Consider the following 21,273-nt stretch of genomic DNA (forward strand, 5'->3'; position numbering starts at 1 on the left):
TCAATCTGGCCACCCAAAGGGGTGTGATTGTTTTTGCAGGTAGAATGTACCTTGCCTTGACTTGAGAAAAAACAGGCACAGAAATGGGCTTTGAATTACCATCTGTGTAATTATTAGAACCTTCAATGTCAAATAAACTGAAATCTTGTGAAAAATTCTTCCATCTGCCTTATGTGAATTGTGGTGGGAGTACAGTATCATACTTTTCGAGTGTTATTACCTATTGCAAGTGTGTGTTTTCTTTTTTAAAACTGAAAAAGGGGTGATACAAACACAGCTGTAAATAGATGTAGCGCTGGAAGTTGGAATTTCTCCATAAAATTATCCGTATATCGCTTCTACCAATGTTATACTGTACCAGCATTTGGTATTCCACATCTGAGAAATAGTAAGATTTGTTTGTTGTATTGACACAGAATGACCCAGTTGACACATCCTGAATTTTGAATGATAGATATTAAATTCAAAAGACATAAATTAAAATGTTATTAGGGATACTTATAATAAAAGTAATGTAGAGTGATTATTATTATTATTATTATTATTATTATTATTATTATTATTATTATTATTATCTGCTTCAGTCAGAGTTAAGATCCAATGGGGAATAACATCATGAACTGAACGCTTTCAAATCTTGATTTTTTTTCAGCAATGGTGACTGGCTTGCTTGCCCTTATAATTAGTTTGTATCATATTTAAATAGAGTTTGCAGTAGTATGGTTGTGGATGACTGTACTACAAAACTGTCAGTCTGGGGTCAAAAACTACTAGGAGGATATCTCGGCACTGGAAAGAGTCTAGTGAAAAATAATCAATGTAATCCCTAGCCAAAGAGAGGTCATGCACAGAAGAATGGAGAACATTTGCAGACTTCAGCAGGGCTTAAGTGCAAAACCTTAAAGTCAACCCAATCAATTGTTTTAGAGTCAATAAACAAATCAGTCATAAGTGAAGTTTAAGAACAGCTTTATGGAAATGAACACTAGATACTTCTTTACACAGAGATAAAAGCATCTGGGAGGAAATGCCAAACTACGTTTTGAATAATGACGTTTTTGTGCCTTTCAAGAAATACCCTGATGAGGTACATGAATTATGAAGTTACTAGCAAATAATCACTGGAGGTGGGCAGAATGGCATTCTTTCATCTGCTAGCTATTATACAGTATATTCTAAAAATCCAATGCTAGAATTTATGAGACACCTCAGACTTGCAATATGATATATCTATTTTAAATCTAAGCATAAAACTGTCATCATATTACAAAAATAACACTGCCATTACAATTGTTATTAGTAGCAGCATCAAAGCAGAAAAGTTTAACACATCAATCTAGGCTATCAATTGGACATGGCCTATAAGTAATCTCTAGTATTATATAATTAGCAAAACATCTATTTCAGCTGCATTATGTTTAATTTGCCAGACAGATAATAAGTGTATGTGTATGTCTATTAATGACAAATCCAATTTACTAAAATGCAAAATACAAAGCAAAATGAATACACATACAGTATGTAAAGCAGAGCAGGAAAGGTCACAATACTGTATATGACAAATAAATTATAATTAATATGCCAATATTTTTGTTAGTTGGGTAGAAGAACGCTTCTTCACTTCCTACACTGGCTTTGTCCCCGACCTCTACAAGCGATACATTGATGTCTGCGTCAGTGCCGCCACATGCTCTAACGACCAGCTTGAGCACTTTCTGCATCATTTCACCAACTTCCACCCATCCCACAAATATACAGTTAACATACTGTATCTTCCACTACTCTTCCGTTTCTAGACATCAACTTCTCCATTAACTACCCCCGACTCCAAACACACAAAAAACTCTCTCCCCTTTTCACAGTTCCTTTGGCTACGACGATTATGCAGCGATGACATTGATTTCCAGAACCAAGCCCTCAAAATGTACTCCTTTTTCATCAACAGCAGTGTTATTGACAGGGCCCTTGCCTGAGCCAAAAACACCCCTCGGACCATCAACACAATCAGGAACTCCCGCTGTAACAACCACATTCCTTTGGTGCTTCCCTACCGCCCCAACACACTTCCTATCCCCAGGACTATTAACGAGAACTTTTCCATCCTACAGGATGATCCCTCCATTGGGGCCCTCTTTTCTGTCCGCCCCATCATCTCATATCGCCGACCACTTAATCTGCGTAACCTTCTTGTTCACAGCTCCCTTGACCGCCCTCAGCAACCATCCACACCAGGCACTTTTCCTTGCAACAGAGCTCGCTGTATCACCTGCAAGTACATATCTAACACCACACTCATTCAGGGTCCCTCAGGACAATTCCGGATCACCCAGATGGCATCTTGTACCTCCAGCAACCTTATTTACTGTATCTCTTGCAGTAAATGCTTTTTTTGTAAATAGCAGTTTTATGTTACTGTACATTCACTGTCTTTTCTGCACTTATATTTTGCAGGTAATATTAAACCTTGCTACCTAATGAAATATATGAAGAAATACAGAACGGTTGCAAAATATATCTGGTAAAACAAAACCTGCTGAAGCATATAAGGCCAAGACTCAGGATGTAGGCGCTTTTCTGTTGGATACAGGAGTGAGAATATAGGAGTTATACAGGAGTGTAGAAAAAAACAACATTTCTACACATGACAGTGCCGTTTTTTTCATTGTTTGCAGTGATCAGAGCATTGCTGCACTGTACTGAATATTTATATTCTGGCCTTTTAATGGCCCTGCAACATTTCCCGTGAACTTTTAACAAAAAAACTATTACTTGAAATGGAAAGGAAAGTGTCAGAATTTACTGAAATTGTACTGCAATGCAGACACACAAAAATCAGAATGTGGCATACATGACCATCCATAAAGTGAATTAAAAAATATGAGTGCGTGCTATGCAGAGTTAGAATGATAGTTAAGAATATCTGTGCTCAAGAAAGGTTACATTGAAAATAACCAGGAAGAACTACAGCATGAGGTTCAGCCGCAGTATCTAAAATACACGGTGCTTATTTTTTCTCCACACTGAATAAATAATACAAGTGTATATAAAAATATTTAGGATATTTACCACAAAATGCACTTCATTTCAATACAAGGTACTCCACCACATAAAATAAGAATTAATTGATATTATACTGTATATCTGCATCCTTAATAAATCATGTCGTTGATGTTGCCCATGAAATCACTTATTATTTCAAGCTTCCTACCATCGCTCAGAGGCATAGACATGAATAACTACTCCAGTGTCAGCTCCTATATAATCCCAAAAGGCTGGACTACAGCAGCAGATATTTAACAGGCCTAGGTTTCCTGGATACTCTTCAATGAGAGATTGCCGGAAGCCATCCAAATGTGGTTGACGCGAGCAGCAGCTAAATAATTCATAGAATACGAAAGGAGGAAAAAAAAGGACATGGTCACTTTACTGGCCAAAAGCAAATGGAAGCACTGTGGCCAATAAATAATAGAAGCCAATCTCAAAAGAAAGACATTACATGCCAAGACCTCCCCCCTGTGAAAGATGCTTGTGGAAAGGTTCATACTTTATAGCTGCTGCCTGGGTTAGTGCAATAATGTGTTTCAGAGAAGGGAAAGCAGACCTGGGACACAGACAAGAGCTATACATTGATAAGCTTGTGGAATGTGATACTGGGTGACCGTAGTGGTTACTCAAAACAGAGTGGGTCCTGTGACCCATAGACACTCAAAGGGTTGCAGTTCAAATGCGTATTTCTTTTCTTTAAAACATAAATGTTAATATGTTGAACCTACTGCCTAGCTATGGGGGATCTTCATGAGTATAAATGATGTTTTGTGTAAAAATCAACTGATGTTTTTGCTTTTATTGTTGTTGTTTCCAAAACTAATCAGAGATGCTTTTTTTTTATCTGGAAGTTTTTTTTTGTTTATATTACAGCCAGAAATCTAAATCTCACCTACAGTATGTTCATTCAATTTCCTGTTTCCCTCCCATTCACAGAAGCACTATACTTGGGAAATGGATGTACATTCCCTGATAATTAAGTTTTTGTGCTTTGTTATAAAATATAATGGTGTCTCTTAAAAGATAAAGTGTCTATTTCTCACTTGGCATAAAAGCACGTAATGACCAAATTGCTCTACCAATCTCGCAATAACTGGCTCTCCAGTCAGTAGTCCGGCAGAATTGTATTTCATCTTTTATAATTGGCAAGAAAATATTAAAAAAGGAAAAAAAGAAACGTAAAACTACTGTAACATTTGTGATAGCAATACTTTTGGGGCAAGAAACTGAAAGCTAATGGATAATCCATTTGCTCCATAATCAGAAACAAAGATATTTGAGTAGGAGGCACTTTTGAGGTGGTACATTTATCCATTACCAATAGTTATCCATTCAGAGATTAGTACTACAAGTTCATGTAGGTTGATTCCTTAGTAACGCAGATCCTTCAGTTAATACTGGACAGCCCTCAAACAGCTGAAAAAAGTAGTTCTTATTTGCATAATCTTCAAAAGCATAACTGATGTAGCCCGAGCTGACATGGTTTAATTAATTTCAGATCCCACCAAACGCAACACAGTTTACCCCCTCTATTTTTGTGCTTAATCCTAAGCTTATTTTGACAGCGAAAGCCTCCCTTGCAATTTAAACTACTGTTTTAAGAGTAAAAGGGGTATCAAGCTAATCTTGATAAATGCTGTGGCATTGCTTTTACAAGAGGACAATTTCAACACTAGGATAAAACAGACCTTTGTGATCAACAAACAAGTTATGATCACCATTTTCATGCCTCATACTAATCAATCCAGCGGAGTATGTGAAATAAAACAATTATTATCTAAACAGAGTATTTATATATGTTAAACATCATTTATATAAGGGAGGAGAAGATTAATGCAGGCTCATGTCTCTCAATGTACTCTGTAAGGTATTTTATAGGTTCCATACATTGTTGAGTCTTCATATCTAGAGCTATTTATTTGTAGTCAACCTCTATCAATCTATTCCTCCCTATTTAAAGGCCTTTGTGCCTGGAGGTACAACATAGGCCCAATATTGTCCCTGTCAAGTAGGAATTGGAGGTACATTTGTCTTTCACTGATTAAACATAGACTGAACATACTGGGTCAACTCAAGCCATGTGCAGGCTTCTGGTAAATCATGTTTACTGCAGGTTGAAACAGTATTTAGATGCCAGGAATATATGTTCACACCACTACAATGTAGAAGAGAGTGGATATCGCACTTTTAAAAATCCTTTTAAGTGCAGAGTAAGAAATGTATTGGGGTTCCCACAAGTTCTGCTCAAATATTGTCCGACTATATTCAACCAATAAGATATACAGTAATAGTCTGAGGCTGTGTGTGTGCTGCTGTCCTACATTGCTCTAACACACTGGGGGAGCTGCACAGTCATTTAAGAGTTGAGTGAATATTATGTGGTACAAATTCTCATCCTGGGAATTCATATGATGCTGGAGTTTGAGACTATACTACTTACAACCTAAGTACAGCTTTAGCATATTGCCACACACAAAACATATGCTTATTGTAATTTCTAAAGCTTTGTAGCTCAAGAAAGTTTTAAGATGTGCAACATTTCACTTTTGCAATTTATAAGGTATGAGGAATATGTGTGATTAATGCATGTCAACATACCACAATATCATGACAAATGCAAGAGATGCTTGGATACATTTTGTAACAAAAAGATGCATTTTCTGGTTAAATTTGCCCAGTTATATTGTTACAGCCTTCAACAAACTGAAAACGTGGCTGGAATAAGCATGAAGACAAAAGCTTTGTCCTGGTACTGTGACCCTTGCACTACCTTACAAGACATTTAAAACATTTAGAATTTACCTCCCAAAAAATAAAGAAACCTTCCCATGTATGCTACAGTACCTTTACATGGTAGCATTTCAGGGAGTATTTTTATATAAAATAACGTCATACATTTTGCCTTTTTGACATTTATGCAGATAAAACTAATATTCAAAAACAAAGTTGCCAGTTTTTGCCAACTAACTTTCACTGTTATAAAATGAAGTCGGTACCCTGCCTACTCAGGACTAAATCTTTTCTACTTATATATATTTTTAGTACACCTCCACCCTCCAAACATAATTCAAAATCGCAGAATCAGAAAGTGGTTGGCGAACAGTTGCTTTTCAGTCACCCTACCATGTGTGAACAGGCTCCTATAGTGTGTAAACAGTTGAGGCCACTGGTATTCAGCAAGGCTGGGCACTGTGTGTGTTGTTAAAGCATCTGATCGGTAAGCAAAGGTCACGGCTCTCTGAGAAGTTGTATAATATTGGAGTCTAGTGAATGAAACAGGCTGCAGTTATAATTGCTAATTTATTAATAATTGCTTACACTTACAGTACATAGCAAATTTTCTGGACACCGCACTCAAAGTGCTTTACAGGTCATGGGGACTCCACTCCACCACCACCAATGTGCAGCCCCCACCTGCATGATGTGACAATGGCCATAGTGCGCCAGTATACTCACCACACACCAGCTTTCAGTGGGGAGAAGAATAGAGTGATGAAGCCAGTTCATAGATGGGGATTAGTAGGAAGGCTAGTCTACTCTGGAAGAGGGCCATGTACAACACTATTCCCAGAGTAGAGTATATGGAAAGGGGAATTTAACTCCATGTGAGAGCTTGCACATGGCATCTTATGGTGGGTGTGCAAATGGCATGGACCCACGTGGCTCAACGTGGCTTATATGTGAGCCACCCCACGCAGCATCACATAATAGTGGAGGATTAGGGCAATAGGCTGCAGTTCACATACTAACAACAGTCACCCTACTGTTAATTTCACTTCATATTTCATGGAACTTCATATTTGTTTGTAATAGTAGTGACCACAGCAGTTAGCTATTTAATTTTCAAAACACATCACTTTCAATAACAACTTATCCAACTTAGGGTCATAGTAGCCCAGAGCCCATCATGGGAAGCATTGGGCACAAGGCAGAATACACCCTGTAAAGGATGCCAGTCCATTACAGGGCACACAGACACAAACACTCACACTCCCACCAGGGCCATTTTTACAAAAGCCAATTAATTTACCAATATGGCTTTCTACTACTACTGTGGGAGAAAAACAGTGCACCTGAAGCCAAACTTACAGTACATGAACATAAGAAAAGCATATAAACTCCACACAGATAGCACCCAGGGCACCCAGGGCCCCAGCACTGTGAGGCAGAAATGTTAACTACTGCACCACTGTGCAGCCCTGTTATTTTTTCATTCATAATTTCTAGATGGTAACAAATATACTGTATATGTGTACATATATGTACATATGCATTTTCTCTCTAGCTTCTCTGTTACTGTACATGTAATAACATTTTGAAGGCTATAATAGTAAAGGTCCTATACTGTATAAGAATATTATTCTATTCTATACACTATATAAAATAGCTAAATCATTTTATAAACTCATATACTGTAAGGTAATAGTACTAAATAGTAAGGAAACCAAAAGCATTTCAGTTTCTTTTGAACACTTAAAACACCTTTTGGTTTAAAAGACCATTTAGTTAAAAACAAGGCCTTCTTCTCCAGCATAATAAATTGCAGCCTGAATCATGGCACTGAAACTTTTGGTTTCATTGTCGGCTGTAAATGCCTGAACATTCTCACCTGCATTTCTTCATTCCCATACATACTGTATCTGCTGGAACTCAATCGCTGAACTCTGGATTCATCAGAGAAGAGTAGTTTGGTCCAGAACTCCACAGGATTGTGAAGCAATAGTTCTTGAATATCGCCACATTATATGTGCTGTCATAAACAAAGGTTTCCTTCCTAGTCACATACTGTATCTTTAATAGCCAAGCTTGTGTGCTGTCTGACAAATGTTATCTTTGATAATGCATGCCTTTTCTGCAACATTCATTACACTCTGACAAGGGTTTTTGTGAACATGTCCAAACAGTGCCCTTTTGTCACATGATAAGGCTTGCTAGGCATCTGGGGTGTTGCTTGGCAGCTGTAATGCCATTGTCATTAAACTAGCTGAGGGTGTCCATTTGAAAGGTCAAAAGCTCATGTAATGTCTCTCTCAGTCTGGGTGCATTCAGTGACCTATTTCCCCACTCTGGTTAAGGGTGAAATATCAAAAGTGTCGATTGTGTGTGGCATTCCAATCGCAGAACTAATGTTTCTGCAATTCGGGCTCTGGAACCGACCTTGATGTTATATGAAACCTGAATTTTCCAGTTTTGCTTTGGAAGAAAGAAGAACAAGAGAACAGACAAAAAATCAGATGAAAAAAAAAGTAAAATAGTTCAAGAGTTTTTTTAGAGCGAGAAAGCATTTGATAAAGGCAGCTTTTTGAACTAAAGTCATCTAGCCATATACTGTACCTTTCAATCAGAACATTTTCTGCAAAGACTTCCAATTTTCGTTCTAGCTCAGTTTTGTACTAATTAATTAAACTAATATTGGATTCTTTACCCCCCTTTGATAAAAACAAGCATTGGAATAGAGCTGTTGCATACTGCTCTCCACAGGTATCGGCCTTCAGGTTTGTGTCAGTCATGGCTGTAATTGAAAACTACAGATGCCGTCTTAGTGGGCTGTACATACAGCAAACATATGCTGCCCTCCAGTCGTGCATGGAACAGAAGGCACATATTAGGATTATAATTAAGTCTAAATTTATTCCTTCTATTAGTATGCAAAACAGTTGAGCCCTACAAAAATTGCAGCTGCTAAAATTGCACTGTGAACAATTCTTAATCGAACACTGTTGGTCCCTGGTCTTCAGAACATTATGCAACTGCAATGTTTAAACAGTGGAATTCTAGAAAAGACTGAAATCTCATCTAAACTACATGTAATTCCTTATAACTACATTGAAGAGACACTATATAATTCCATTTTAAAGTGTCAATATTTTAACTGGTATAACATGCATTTATTATTACTACTTCTAGTGGCAGTAACAATATTTTCTAAGCAATGATTCATATTTTACAGTGAAAAGAAACACATTTGCTTCAAGGTAAATAAATCTGATAGGGTTTTGTTTACCTAAAAAATACTATTAATATTACTAATACTTCATACAACTAAAATACCTAACATATACTGCAGATAATACACCTAATACATAATATAAAATGAAGATGTGATTTCTGGAATTCTGGCAGTGATCCAAGTGAAATTTTAATTTAATGATCAGATTTCTTAAGAGTATCAGCTTTACTTCTGCAATAAATACCTTTATTTATAGAAAAAAAAGTGATTCACTGAAACTGTTCTACTTTGGTACTTTACTGCAGAGGAAAGTAAATACAAGTTACTTTTGCATTACACACAGTAGACTACATCATTTTCTTCCATTGTTGGATGATTTTATTTCTTGTTCTTGAAACAAAGACGGTTAATGCCCCAAGTTATGGAGAATCCAGCTAATGAATCTTTAATTCACCACATTCGCTAATATCGGGATTTCTGAGTAAGCTGCCAGAGATACTGATGATGTGTAATCCATTTTACTGCACTGTCTGGTTCACAGCTATTTTTAGAGATTTCAGACATATGAAAGGCAGCCCTCTGGCAATCAGTGGAACACCACACCAAGCTGAGGCAATACAGAAACTCCTAGTATCCTGGGATGCTTCTGGTGAGTAAAGATGGGTGGCACTATTGAACAGAAAAAACAGTTTTAATCCAGGGACTTCTGTTTGGTAAATTAAGAGCTGTGATTATTTATAAACACTTGTAACTCCTTTTAAGGCACCTACTGTACCATCATCACTGTCATGATCAGTGAGACCTGTTTTGAAAACTCTTTGGTCTTCATGCTTGAAATTCCCTAGCTGAATGAAGGACTTTACAAAGACATAGGTGTATTTATTCTGAAATCAACTAATGAGTAGTTAAAGTAATTTCGTTTACCTAAACTGATTCAGGTTGGCCACAGTAAAGGGTTTGAATATTTAATCATGGCTTTCCTATTCAATAGTAATTTTTTAATGTCATTCTTTTTCTTTTGTTTTGAATGTATATACAGTAATAGGTGTAGTTTGTCTACATCACAGATGTCAAACCTCAATCTCTGGAGGGCCTAGTGTTCTCTGGGTTTTGGTCTTACCTGAGAAGTCAATTAAACAATCTGACTAGTTTCTTAATTAGACAGATAAAGGATTGTTCCTGTTTTTTTTTACAGTTGATTACTAAAAAAATGCACTTCAGTTAAAGCACAGCTCAAATATAGAACAGCTTAGCATTAACACTTATGCCGTCAAATTAAATAATTAGACCACCAATGTAAGTAACTAAGAGCTCGAGTGGAAAAAAAAATCCAGAAGACTGTGGGCTCTTCAGGAGCACCCCTGGTCTACATTATTGACTGGCCACCTTTACCATTAATGCTCACTGTAATGTTGGAGATGTCAACTAAGTGATTTTCTCGATGGATAAGAACACCTTGAATTTGCTACTAAAATGGACAGTTGCAGATAATGTAGTCATTACTTCCAGAGAATTCTGTAATGTATGATAGGCATAAAAAAGTCTAGCAATACCATATTTAAATGGATTTATGGCTCTCATTAAACTGATAAAAATAGCGCTATTTAAAAAAAGATTAAGTACAAGGACAAAGTTTTATGCTTATGGCTTTTACATCCTGAAAGGTCTTTTTATGAATCTTTTTAATTTAGTTTCCAAAATCCCAGATAAAGAACTTCTCCAGCACAAAATACCCTGAGGTTCCCTTTTAAATGTGTTTTACAGTGATACAGGAACTGTAGGTCAAAGAGGACACAATAGGAGCTTGATAAGGTCTACAGTATGCATGTGGTTTGAAAAGTCATTAGTCTAATACTGTAATGCCTGAGAATAGCATGTAATCAGGGACATAATGTTGTGATGCAAAGAAAATAGTTTTAATAGCTGGAAGAGCTATTCATATAGCACAATATATACACCTGTTTCTTATTTCAGAATTCCAAGGGAGACACCTATCTCTGTGGATATTAAGAACATCTGATGAGTACAGACTTTCAAAACACAAGCACATTTCCTTTAATGCACTGTCCACCATGCTCTCATTCTTATAGCGTTTAGTATACCATTATCTCACTATGCCATCATATACTGTAGTATCAATAACCTGCACCTTATTTATTGTGGTTGCCCATACTGAATATTGCACTGGATTTTAGGTTCACTGTAATTTATGTTATTAATAAATATAACAATATTATTTTTGCATATAAGATAAAATTACTTTATTAGCCATATACAATTTATCGCATTAGTTATTTGTCTTTTCGCATACCCCAGCTTGCTCTCCATGAGACACACAGGCACACAGACAGGGAGAGTGAAGCTTGAGGTCAGAGCGCAGGGTCAGCCATTTATACGGCGCCCCTGGAGCAGCTGGGGTTAAGGGCCTTGCCCAGGGGCCCAAAGGAGAAGGATTCCTCTGCCGGCCACAGGTATATGGTTTACGCTGCATGTAGCTGTTTGTCAGATGGATCTATTTGTTTGTTTTTTTAACTAACTTATTAACAGATATGTTGATTGTTTTTGTAATGTTCCCTAATAATTATTTATTAATACCCTAATAATTATTTATTAATACCCCTGATGAACGAGTTACAATACACATCAAATAGCCGAAACAATCGAAAGTGTTTATGATTTCCCCTATCGTTACAAAAACGCCAGGACCTGTAGATGGAAAATTACACCAAAAGATAATAGATCCTCCATAATATTATAAGGAGGTTTCAGCGTTTTCTCAACATGAGCACTAGACATATGAAGACAATGTATGTCCAAAAACCTCACTTTTAGCTAAAAAAATGTCAGGCAAGTTGCTTTATTTTGAGTCTAACCTCAGAAGTGCCTTCTTCCTTGCAACACAGCTATGCCATTGTTACAAGCAGCTTAAAATGGTACTTCTTGACACTGTGTATCCTGAACGTGGAGATCTCCATCTGCTGCCTTTGGATTTACACATACATACTTTTGTCCTGTTTCTAGCAAGGTTGACACTATACTAGTAACCTAAACTTTCTTTAAATGGACTCTACAGCAGAAAGAGGTAGAGGTAAATATTTTGTGGATTGTTGAGTGCTACACTATCTGCATTGCTTGAATGTTCTCCTCGTGTTCATGTGGTTTTCCTCTGGGTGCTCTGTTTTCCTCCCACTGTCCAAAGACTTACTGGTACTGTAGGTTAAATGTCTTCTGGGAAAATTGACCCTGGTGTGAGTGTGAGTGTGTGTATGTCTATGTCTGTGTGTCTGTACTGGCTTTCCATCCAGGGTGTACCCCGCCTTGTGCCAGAATAGGCTCCATCTCCCACGTGACCCTGAACTAGATAAAAGTTGGACGGAAGATCCAAAAGTTGGATGGAAGATAAATATGACATTATGTTCTGTGCAAAGCTAAAATGATTACAGCACAAAAAAACCTTATCCAATCCAAAATGTATTCTCATTATATGATACTTTTGCTCCTATTACATTATGATTGAATCTGGGGGGCAGCGTATAACTTTAAACTAATACTAAAGCTTTTCTGTCTTAAACACACAGATAAATAAACATTACTAACACATGAGTAACTGTTTACCCAGAATAACGTGCAAAGAGAAACGAAATAAAACTTTAGGAAAAAGTAAAAAATAACGTTCTTTCTGTGGCAAATTCTCTGTATTATTCTCTGTTCTTTTGTTCAGCGTAATGAAGGGCTTTTTTGCCACTACCTGTGCTATCATCTGCCAGAGGCCAAAGTAAACTGATTGAGAAAAAGCTTTTTGTTGGTAATCTGCTGTGATTCTACATTTTGTAGCATTCCATCAGAAAGGAGGCTTATGTCAAACAAAGATGCATGAAACAAGTATTCAATTATTAAGAAAGTGTTTTCTTAGAAAGAGTTAGAAAGACACCAAGGTGTTTAACACGAATACCTCATGAATAGCAGCAAGAGTCTATATTGATTAACCAGCACTATGTGGGAAGATATGAAGGAAACTGACTCATGGGGTGAGAGAATAAAGGAATCCCTCCAATATACCCATATTTTCATGCTTTACTAATCTAAACGATTTAGTCAAATCGGGGATTTTCCCTTTTGTATGTAATTGGAATTTGCATAAGAATAAAACCAGTACATTTCCACCAATCAATCATTGTTAACTTACATTGTTATTTTACGCAGCAAAATGAATACAAATTGCAACCAAGCCAAGTACAGTAATTGTTTTATGCATTCTAATGTGAAGCCACAAAATCAATGTTAACATATCTATTTTTAATTGCATAACATGATGTTGTATTGTGTCCATATCCAGGACAAATTACAGGGGGTATAGAAAGTCACCACCCCCTTTCAAAATGTTCAACATTAGTTGCCCTAGAGTCCAAAAAGAAGACAAATAAATTCAGACTTTTTCCAGTTTTATTTACAAATTGTACCTTGCAACATCCAAGTGAAAAAAGAAAGCAAAATTTCTGAAAAAAATCAAATAAAAAGTAGAGTAACTGGGTTGGATAAGAGAGCACCCCCCTGGGTTAATGATTGGTGGCAGCACCTTTTGCTTGAATTACAGCCTTGAGTTGGTTTGGATATCTACTAACTTTGCACACCTAGAGGGAGGAATATTTGCCCATTCCTCCTTACAGAATTGTTCAAGCTCAAAGTGCGTGGTGACTGCTGATGGACTGCCCTCTTCAAGTCATTCCAAAGATGTTCGATGGGATTTAGGTCGGCACTCTGACTAGGACACTCAAGGACATTCACCTTCCTGTCCCTCAGCCACTGTACGGTTGCTTAGGTGGTTTGTTTTTGGTTTCATTTTGAAAGGTGAACCATCTTCCCATTTTCAACTTCCTGGCTGAGGGCTGCAGGTTTCTTTAAGAATTTGCCTATATTTTGCACCATCCATCTTCCCCTCTATCCTGACAAGTGCCCCAGTCCCAGCTGAAGTGAAACCACCCCACAACAGGATGCTGCCACCACCGTGCTTTACTGCAGGAATGGTGTTCTTTGGATGGTAAGAGGAATTGGGTTTTCGCCACACGTAGTGTTTTGCATTGAGGCCAAAAGGTTTGATGTTGGTCTCATCTGACCACAGCATCTTTAAGGTGATTTTAGCAAAACATAAACAAGTCCTGATGTGGCTTTTTTTAAAACAGACTACATTTGTGTAGCATTTGTGATGTTGTTGTCACATGCACACAATGACCAGTCTTTGCCATAAAGGCCTGTAGCTCATTCAAAGCTGCCATCGGCCTCTTGGTAGCCTCTCTGATCAGTCTCCTCCTTGCTCGGTCATCCAGTTTGGAGGGACAGCCTGATCTAAGCAAGGTCTGGGTGGTGCCATATGCCTTCCACTTCTTAATGATGGTCTTGACTGAGCTCCATGGGACACTTAAAGCCTTTGAAATCTTTTTATACCCATCTCCTGACTTGCACCTTTCCACAACTTTATCTCAAAGTTCTTTTGAAAGCATCTTTCTGCCCATTGTGGATACTTGCTTTAAAACACACTTCCAAGCATAGAAATCTCCTAAAACCATCAGCTTTGATTCAGAACTTATCAAAGGCACCACAACTGATCACAGTTGGGAGCCAGTTAGTTTGTTGTGTGATCTGTAAGGTGACTGGTTATACCTGAGCAAGTTTGCAACTGCAATTGTAAGGGGGGTGTTCACTTATCTAAATAATACTGTTGTAATATTAGTTAATTTGCAGATTTTAGAATTTTATTTTCACTTGCCCAATGTGGGCTACTGTGTGTAAAACTGGAACGAGCCTGATTTATTATTTCTTTTATCTTCATAGTGTCATACAACAAAAGGTACACATTTTGAAAGGGGGTGGTGACTTTTCATATCCACTGTATATATTCCATGGGCTCTTTTTGGAACTGAGAAGGCTGTCAACAAAGAAAGGAATAGATGAAATTTGCCCTGTGTGGCACAATACATGTTTAAAGTTAATGACTCTCCTTCGGATTTATCATTACTGCTCCCTGATGGAAGGATTCTGTTCTTGTTACTCCAGGCTTAAGAAAAATGTTTTCGTTAACACTGTACAGTGCTCAGAAAAATAAAATCAGGTCACCAGTTTTTTCAAGGAACTGCAGAAATGCCAAAAAATTTTGCTACAATTCTAGTAAACATGGTATGTGTTGATTTGATACTGATCCTATTTTGCAACATGAAAGACAAAGAAAACCAATAACCAGCAATTGCGGGTTGGTTCTAATCTGTCATTCCTTCCAGAAGAGCCAAATAACAGGTTAAATAAAAATGTAATGTACAGTACCTCAAGAAATTACTAACCTCAATTACCACATGCATACAAACATTTTATGACTCGGAAGAAAACCCAGCTATGTTGAATTACACAAGGGATAGATTCAGAGCATTTCACACAGTATTTTTATCAATATGTCCCTACAGTATACAGTATTTCTAAATAATCAGGATTTAGAAAACAGTGAAAATAGTAGAGAAACTCTGTATTTGACCTCATCCTAGACAACATTATATGAAGCTAGTTCCCTCTCCTGGTATCACGACCTATCTAGATATTATTTATAATTATCGCTCAACTGTTAGGATCTATAGTGTAGGTGGAAGGGGAGAGTGAAGGTTTGGAGTTGCTGCTGATGCTTATTGAAGTCATCCCCACTGTAGCTTTCAGACAATATTTTAAGAGACCTCAGCTAGACACTTGGGGGATAGTGAAGAGTTTCAGATGTTGTTCTGTTATCTCTGGAGAAAATAAAATGCTTAAAATACATAGAACCTGAGGCAGTAAGGAAACTGTGACCGTACTGTCATACATGACACTCAAAAATCTGCTAGGACGTTTTTCTTTTTGAGGTGTTGTGAGGGATATTGTGATATTGTTTTTCTGTGTTTTGTTGTTATTTTGTACCGTTTCTCCCCCACAAAATTGTATTTTCAATCGCAAAATCAGAAAGGAAAAGATGCATCCAGCCAAACACATGTCCTTTCTCAGCTTGTGTTGTCCAGGTTAGGCTCCTAATTACATGAGCAGATCTTGGCTAGTAAGGGAATTTGATTTAAATTTGATTTTTTATTTAGAATTTGATTAGTAAAGAGAGACTTGAGATGTGTTGTCAATTTTAAAACTGCTACTATAAACATAAAACAAGTTTGTATATTGTTATCAAAAATGTACTTTCTTTCGCTGTGACCTACTGTACAGTGATTTATAAAGAGGAGAGATATGCACTGCTAGGCCAGGATTCATGGTAAAGCATCATTTTTAGATACTGTATATGCCAGATTATAGCAGATGACTCTCACACACGCCCAAATTCAGTCCATATAAAAAAGGTTTCAGACTGTCTAAAGAGTACATTTCTATTCTGTATTTTCTCAAATGTATAAAGTTGTTTTTTTGCAAAAGCTGCCACAGAAGTTACATCACGGTTTGAAATGACATTCAAATATCAGATGAACTGGGCAAATTGTACTGTATAAGGGGCAAATGCAGACATGTCTTCAATAAGTGAACACTTAATAGCATAATATAGCTATTATATTATATATAAGAGATATATCTTATATAGCATACTGTCAAAGACAATGGATTACCTTGGGCAAAGGGTGATTGTGTCATGACCTCCTTTTTTTTTTCCTTTTCACAAATAAATATCATATCTTAGATACTTACACATAGATCACAACAGTTTGGAATGGACTGTATGCACAGACATCTCCAAATGATGAACATTTGTGTTTTGATCAACACACCAATTATACCAAAATCTTAATCTAACCTTTACCCACTTTAAACCATTTTAGGCATGTGCACTTCCTAACTAGCTACATCCTACCAGTTATTTTTCATTGACGTATCATATTTACTTTGCTCATTAAAATAGGACACTACCCATTTACATCTCTACAGTGTTTTGTGTGTACCACGTACAACCAGAGCAGATACTTTATAGCTTTATAGGCCATGCCATTACATGCCAGTATACAGGCTGCATCTTCAGATCAATAAAATCAGAAGAGACACAAAAGGGTCATTACTTACTTCGGGTGTGTAAATCTGTCAACAAGAGACACCTTCTCTACGAGGTCCCCCCCAACGTTTCGCACCAAATCGTAGAAGTCATTTTCTGCATAACCCTCAGATGGAAGCCAGAATGAAATGTCATTGATTAATGGTGGATACTTGCTCAGTGGCTGGAAAGACAAAAAACAAAGAGAAGAGGTTTGGCTTTAGAAAATCAAAGGAAAAAATCTTCTCTATTTCATACATCGATGTCTGACTGCAGGGACCCTCCTGAAAAATGAGCATCTAAGATTAGTCTATTTTGAAACAATTACTTCGACACAAAAATATTTTCTTTTGCAAAAGGCTGTTCACAGCCTTATTTTCACTGTTTCTCCCTCATTTCACACCAAATGCATCTGAATTTAACTTTTCTGTTTGGAATAAAACCAATTTCCACTAGAATTGAATGCTTATTCCAGACAAATATGACTCATCTGTAAAGACATCCCTATTATTACAAAATTGGTAAATACTTGTCATTATTTCCCACCAGTGCCAACAAATTTTTAGTTCAACGTTGAGCTTGAAGTAATCCTTGAAATACAAATTCCTATGACTTTTATCAACTCAGCTGCTTAATTGACTTCCGGTTTTCTAATCCTCATTGCACTAAAGAACAATTTAATAAAGCGATTCAGCTCCTTTATTATGAAAGCATTATGAAATACATTTAAAACCAGGAAACTGTCTGTTTGCCTTTCTTCAGTTCCAGTGAATAGACTAAAGCAAGGTGCATTAAGATTGCAATATTTTTTTTTATTTCAGATTATTTATTTTATTTTTACTTTTTCCCTGTATATAACCAAAATTCTGTTCAAAATAAGACTAGTTTAAATCTTATAGTCTCTCTTCTGTTTACTTTATAATTCAGATAAAAGTATCCCATCATTCCATATTGCAAACAGGCCCAGCTATTACATGTATAAAGTAATTAAGTTTATACATTAATTCATTAATTGACCTTCAAGTTGACTTCCTGACGCAGCCACCCACCTGAACTACATGTATAAAGTCTATTATTATATCACAGATGATGTACTGTATGTAACAAATTCTAAAGGTTATGAGCTTAGACTAAACTATCAACTACAGTTTAATGACTGCTTTAAAAAAACGTCATTATTTCATACCTGCTCAAAACTGAACTGAATTTTCACCACAGCAGTCTTGGTAAATTTCATGCATAAAAAGAAACTGAATCATTTGGTTTAATAAAACCCCCCATTAAAAATATACTTAATACTTAATAAAAGGAAGTGTCTGGCGATAAAAAAATATAATTAATGATGCATTGTGGGTTACAGAAAAAGGCAAAAGCTGTAATGGACAGTTTAAGCTCAATTACTCTGATTAAGGGTAAGGAGGAAGAAGAGTTCTTCGTAGTCAGCTTTTTTTGTGTGTGGAACCTATTTTTATTTTCTAACTTTTGGCCATTCACGTTAAAGAAATACAAAGAGAAAGTCACATGTGTAGAGGAATTTAAAGGCTAACACTTTCACTAGTATTTTCGAGTAGAATTACAATTTTTCTGTAAGAGTTCAAGTATCTGTTCTCATTTTATGTGTGTAAATTTTAATTTCCATGCAAATCTGTCAATCCCTTTTTATCCAACATACAGGGTCACAGAGGTGCCAGAGCCTAATCTGGCAAGCAAAAAGACAGTCACACACTCACACCAGGGCCTATTTTCCCAGAATCCCACTAACCTACCAATATATCTGAGGACTGTGGGAGGAGTTCGGAACACTCAGAGGAAACCCACATAAACAGGGGGAGATATAAAAACTACACACAGACAGCACCTCAGAAATTGAACCCAGAGCCCTAGCTCTGTGAAGCAGCAATGCTAACCATTGTGCCTCTGTCACAATACCATGTAGTGCAGTATATACAATTGTATTTTCCTGGTCAGTGTGATAAAGTAATTAAATTATTTCTCTGACTTAAGTCCAAATTTGTATTACTGAGGTATTGTTCACCTTGTTTTATGGCCTCCATTTTGAATCAGAAGATAGTGAATAGTGCATTTTGTTTAGTTTCACTGTCATTTTCTACAACTATATTTTTCCTGGCTATGTGTCACACAAAGCAGCAACCAAGGTACTCCTAAAATCTGTCAGACATTGTCACAAGAACCTTCTAGATCAAAACAAGTTGTACTGCACAAAAAATCAAGTTGCCTGACACCTTGCATTACGTTATTCATCCTGTGCAAAAAAGATTTTCTTCAAAATTTTTTGTATTGAAGTCTCCCCCAATTTTGCTACCTGTAGATACCATACGATACAGACTGGCAGAGGGAAATGTGTTTTTTTACAGGAGATTGGTTTCCTTACATGTGAACATTAGCCTGCTAAAATAAAAACAAACAACAGAATAGATCACAGTGGGAGTGAAGTTAGGCCCAACAGTGTCAAAGGTAATTTGTTTGAGAGAACAGCAATCATTCAGGACAAGAGTGAACCTACAAATATTGACAATTTTGAGAGGTGTTGCCTTTTCTGTTACCCCATAATTTCATCAACACCGTACATTCCACCTGCTTAATGTAGACTGTTGATAATGTTTTAGTGTGGATGACTTACCTGTTTATCCAACATATCTAAGCATAAGGTGTAAGGTGGAACCACACTCTTGACAGAACAGTCCTGGCATGCACACACACAGTTATTTTGAAATCCAAAACCTTAATTCTAAGCAATTGCAGAACTAAAGCTTACACTGCCTTCTGTCCCAGACTGTTCAATGACACACACAATGGTAATAAAAACCATATTTTGTGTTTATAACCAAACTCAGGGTGAATGCTTTACATCACAAGGCTGCCACTGTAATTTAGTAGGCTCTGAAAAAAAAATGCATAAAACATTGAGCATTATATCAATCATTCTATAGTTTGTTGCCATGTCACCATAAAATACCTTCAAATATATATGCCATTTTGACACACTTATACTATGTACACTAAACTACTGTATATATGAATACTTAACTATTTATATTACTGCCAAAGAAATTAGGAAAAGAAAGCTAGACGTTTTGCTACACAGTGAAGCAATTTTTAAATTTTGTCATCAGATCAAAATGAATGATATGTGCAATATCCAATATCATATACTCTGAATTGTGTGGTACCTCCATGCATACATTTAAAAATATTTGACCAAAAACATGTTTTGTATTCAACCTAGTGATTTCAAGAGACCATATGTATATGGACATAATCTCTTTAATATTTCAGAATGCCAAGGTCAGTTTTTGGTTGCATATGCCTTTAAGGCAATAACTGCATAAAATCTTTGATCCTCTGAGTTAACTCCTTGTAAATTATTTGCGATGCTTTGCCAAGCTTTTGGTGCCACTTTGAGTCTAACCTTTTGTTCAGCATATAAAATTCATGCTCAGTTTGATTTCAATCTGGAAATTGACTTGGCTAGTCTAAGATTTTCAATTTTTTTCTGTGAAGTCCTCTACACTTATTTGGACAATGCAAGGGCCAAGAGATTCAAGAATGAATCCAATTGCTGATTTAGCTGGATTTTACAAGCTGGCGGGCAAAAATGAAACTACAAAGTTCCAAGCAGAAACCGGAAATGAGGTCAGACAGACTTAAAGAGAAGTCGGGGAAACAAGCAGTGTTCAAAACACAGTTAAAAAAACTCTTCTTGAAACAATAGTAAAGATTCAGAATTCACTAGTTCTAACTGGAAGCAAAATAGTGGTACGGTACAGTATATAATCGGGGCCTGTTCAATTCCAAACTCCAGGGAAATGTTTTCATGTAAGATGACAGAAAAAAAGTAAAATATGTGCATTTGCAAAGAAATAGTGAAAACACCCATAAAAACGATCAAGATACTAATTTTACAAGAGACCTTGTAGGTTTAGCAGTGGTTTGTGCTAAGGTTGCATGCTTTACTTTATGTTAGGTATGGAGTGTGGAGGCAGCTCTCTTCCCCGTGACAGTCACAAACACCAAGATGACAAAAGTACATATTGTTAATGTGTCTTCTTGTTTTACGTAACTAAACTCTTGCCAAGCAGATTTCCCTCATGTGCCTTTGAGGATATTTAGGGATCTGTGAGCTAAGGGACTTCCTCAATCAGGGCTGTCACATCCTGAGAGCATCACTTCTTTTAGCTGCAACACTGAACTGTTAAATAACCTGCTTGCCATCTGTGAAAGA

General features: G+C 36.7%; 1 protein-coding gene across 4 annotated transcripts in view; it reads right to left on the reverse strand.

Annotated features, from left to right (window-relative positions):
- The window catches only part of fars2 (phenylalanyl-tRNA synthetase 2, mitochondrial), a 187,815-nt gene that overhangs the window by 50,699 nt on the left and 115,843 nt on the right, over positions 1–21,273 (reverse strand). For 3 of the 4 annotated variants that reach the window (XM_015354587.2, XM_069191040.1, XM_006634397.3), the window contains one exon: positions 17,063–17,214. The exons of the other annotated variant lie outside the window; for it this stretch is intronic. In XM_015354587.2, the coding sequence (XP_015210073.2) occupies positions 17,063–17,214 (152 nt within the window). The remainder of the gene's footprint in view (positions 1–17,062; positions 17,215–21,273) is intronic. 4 annotated transcript variants of the gene reach the window in all.

Source organism: Lepisosteus oculatus, chromosome 6, assembly GCF_040954835.1.
Source record: "Lepisosteus oculatus isolate fLepOcu1 chromosome 6, fLepOcu1.hap2, whole genome shotgun sequence".
Classification (NCBI taxonomy): domain Eukaryota; kingdom Metazoa; phylum Chordata; class Actinopteri; order Semionotiformes; family Lepisosteidae; genus Lepisosteus; species Lepisosteus oculatus.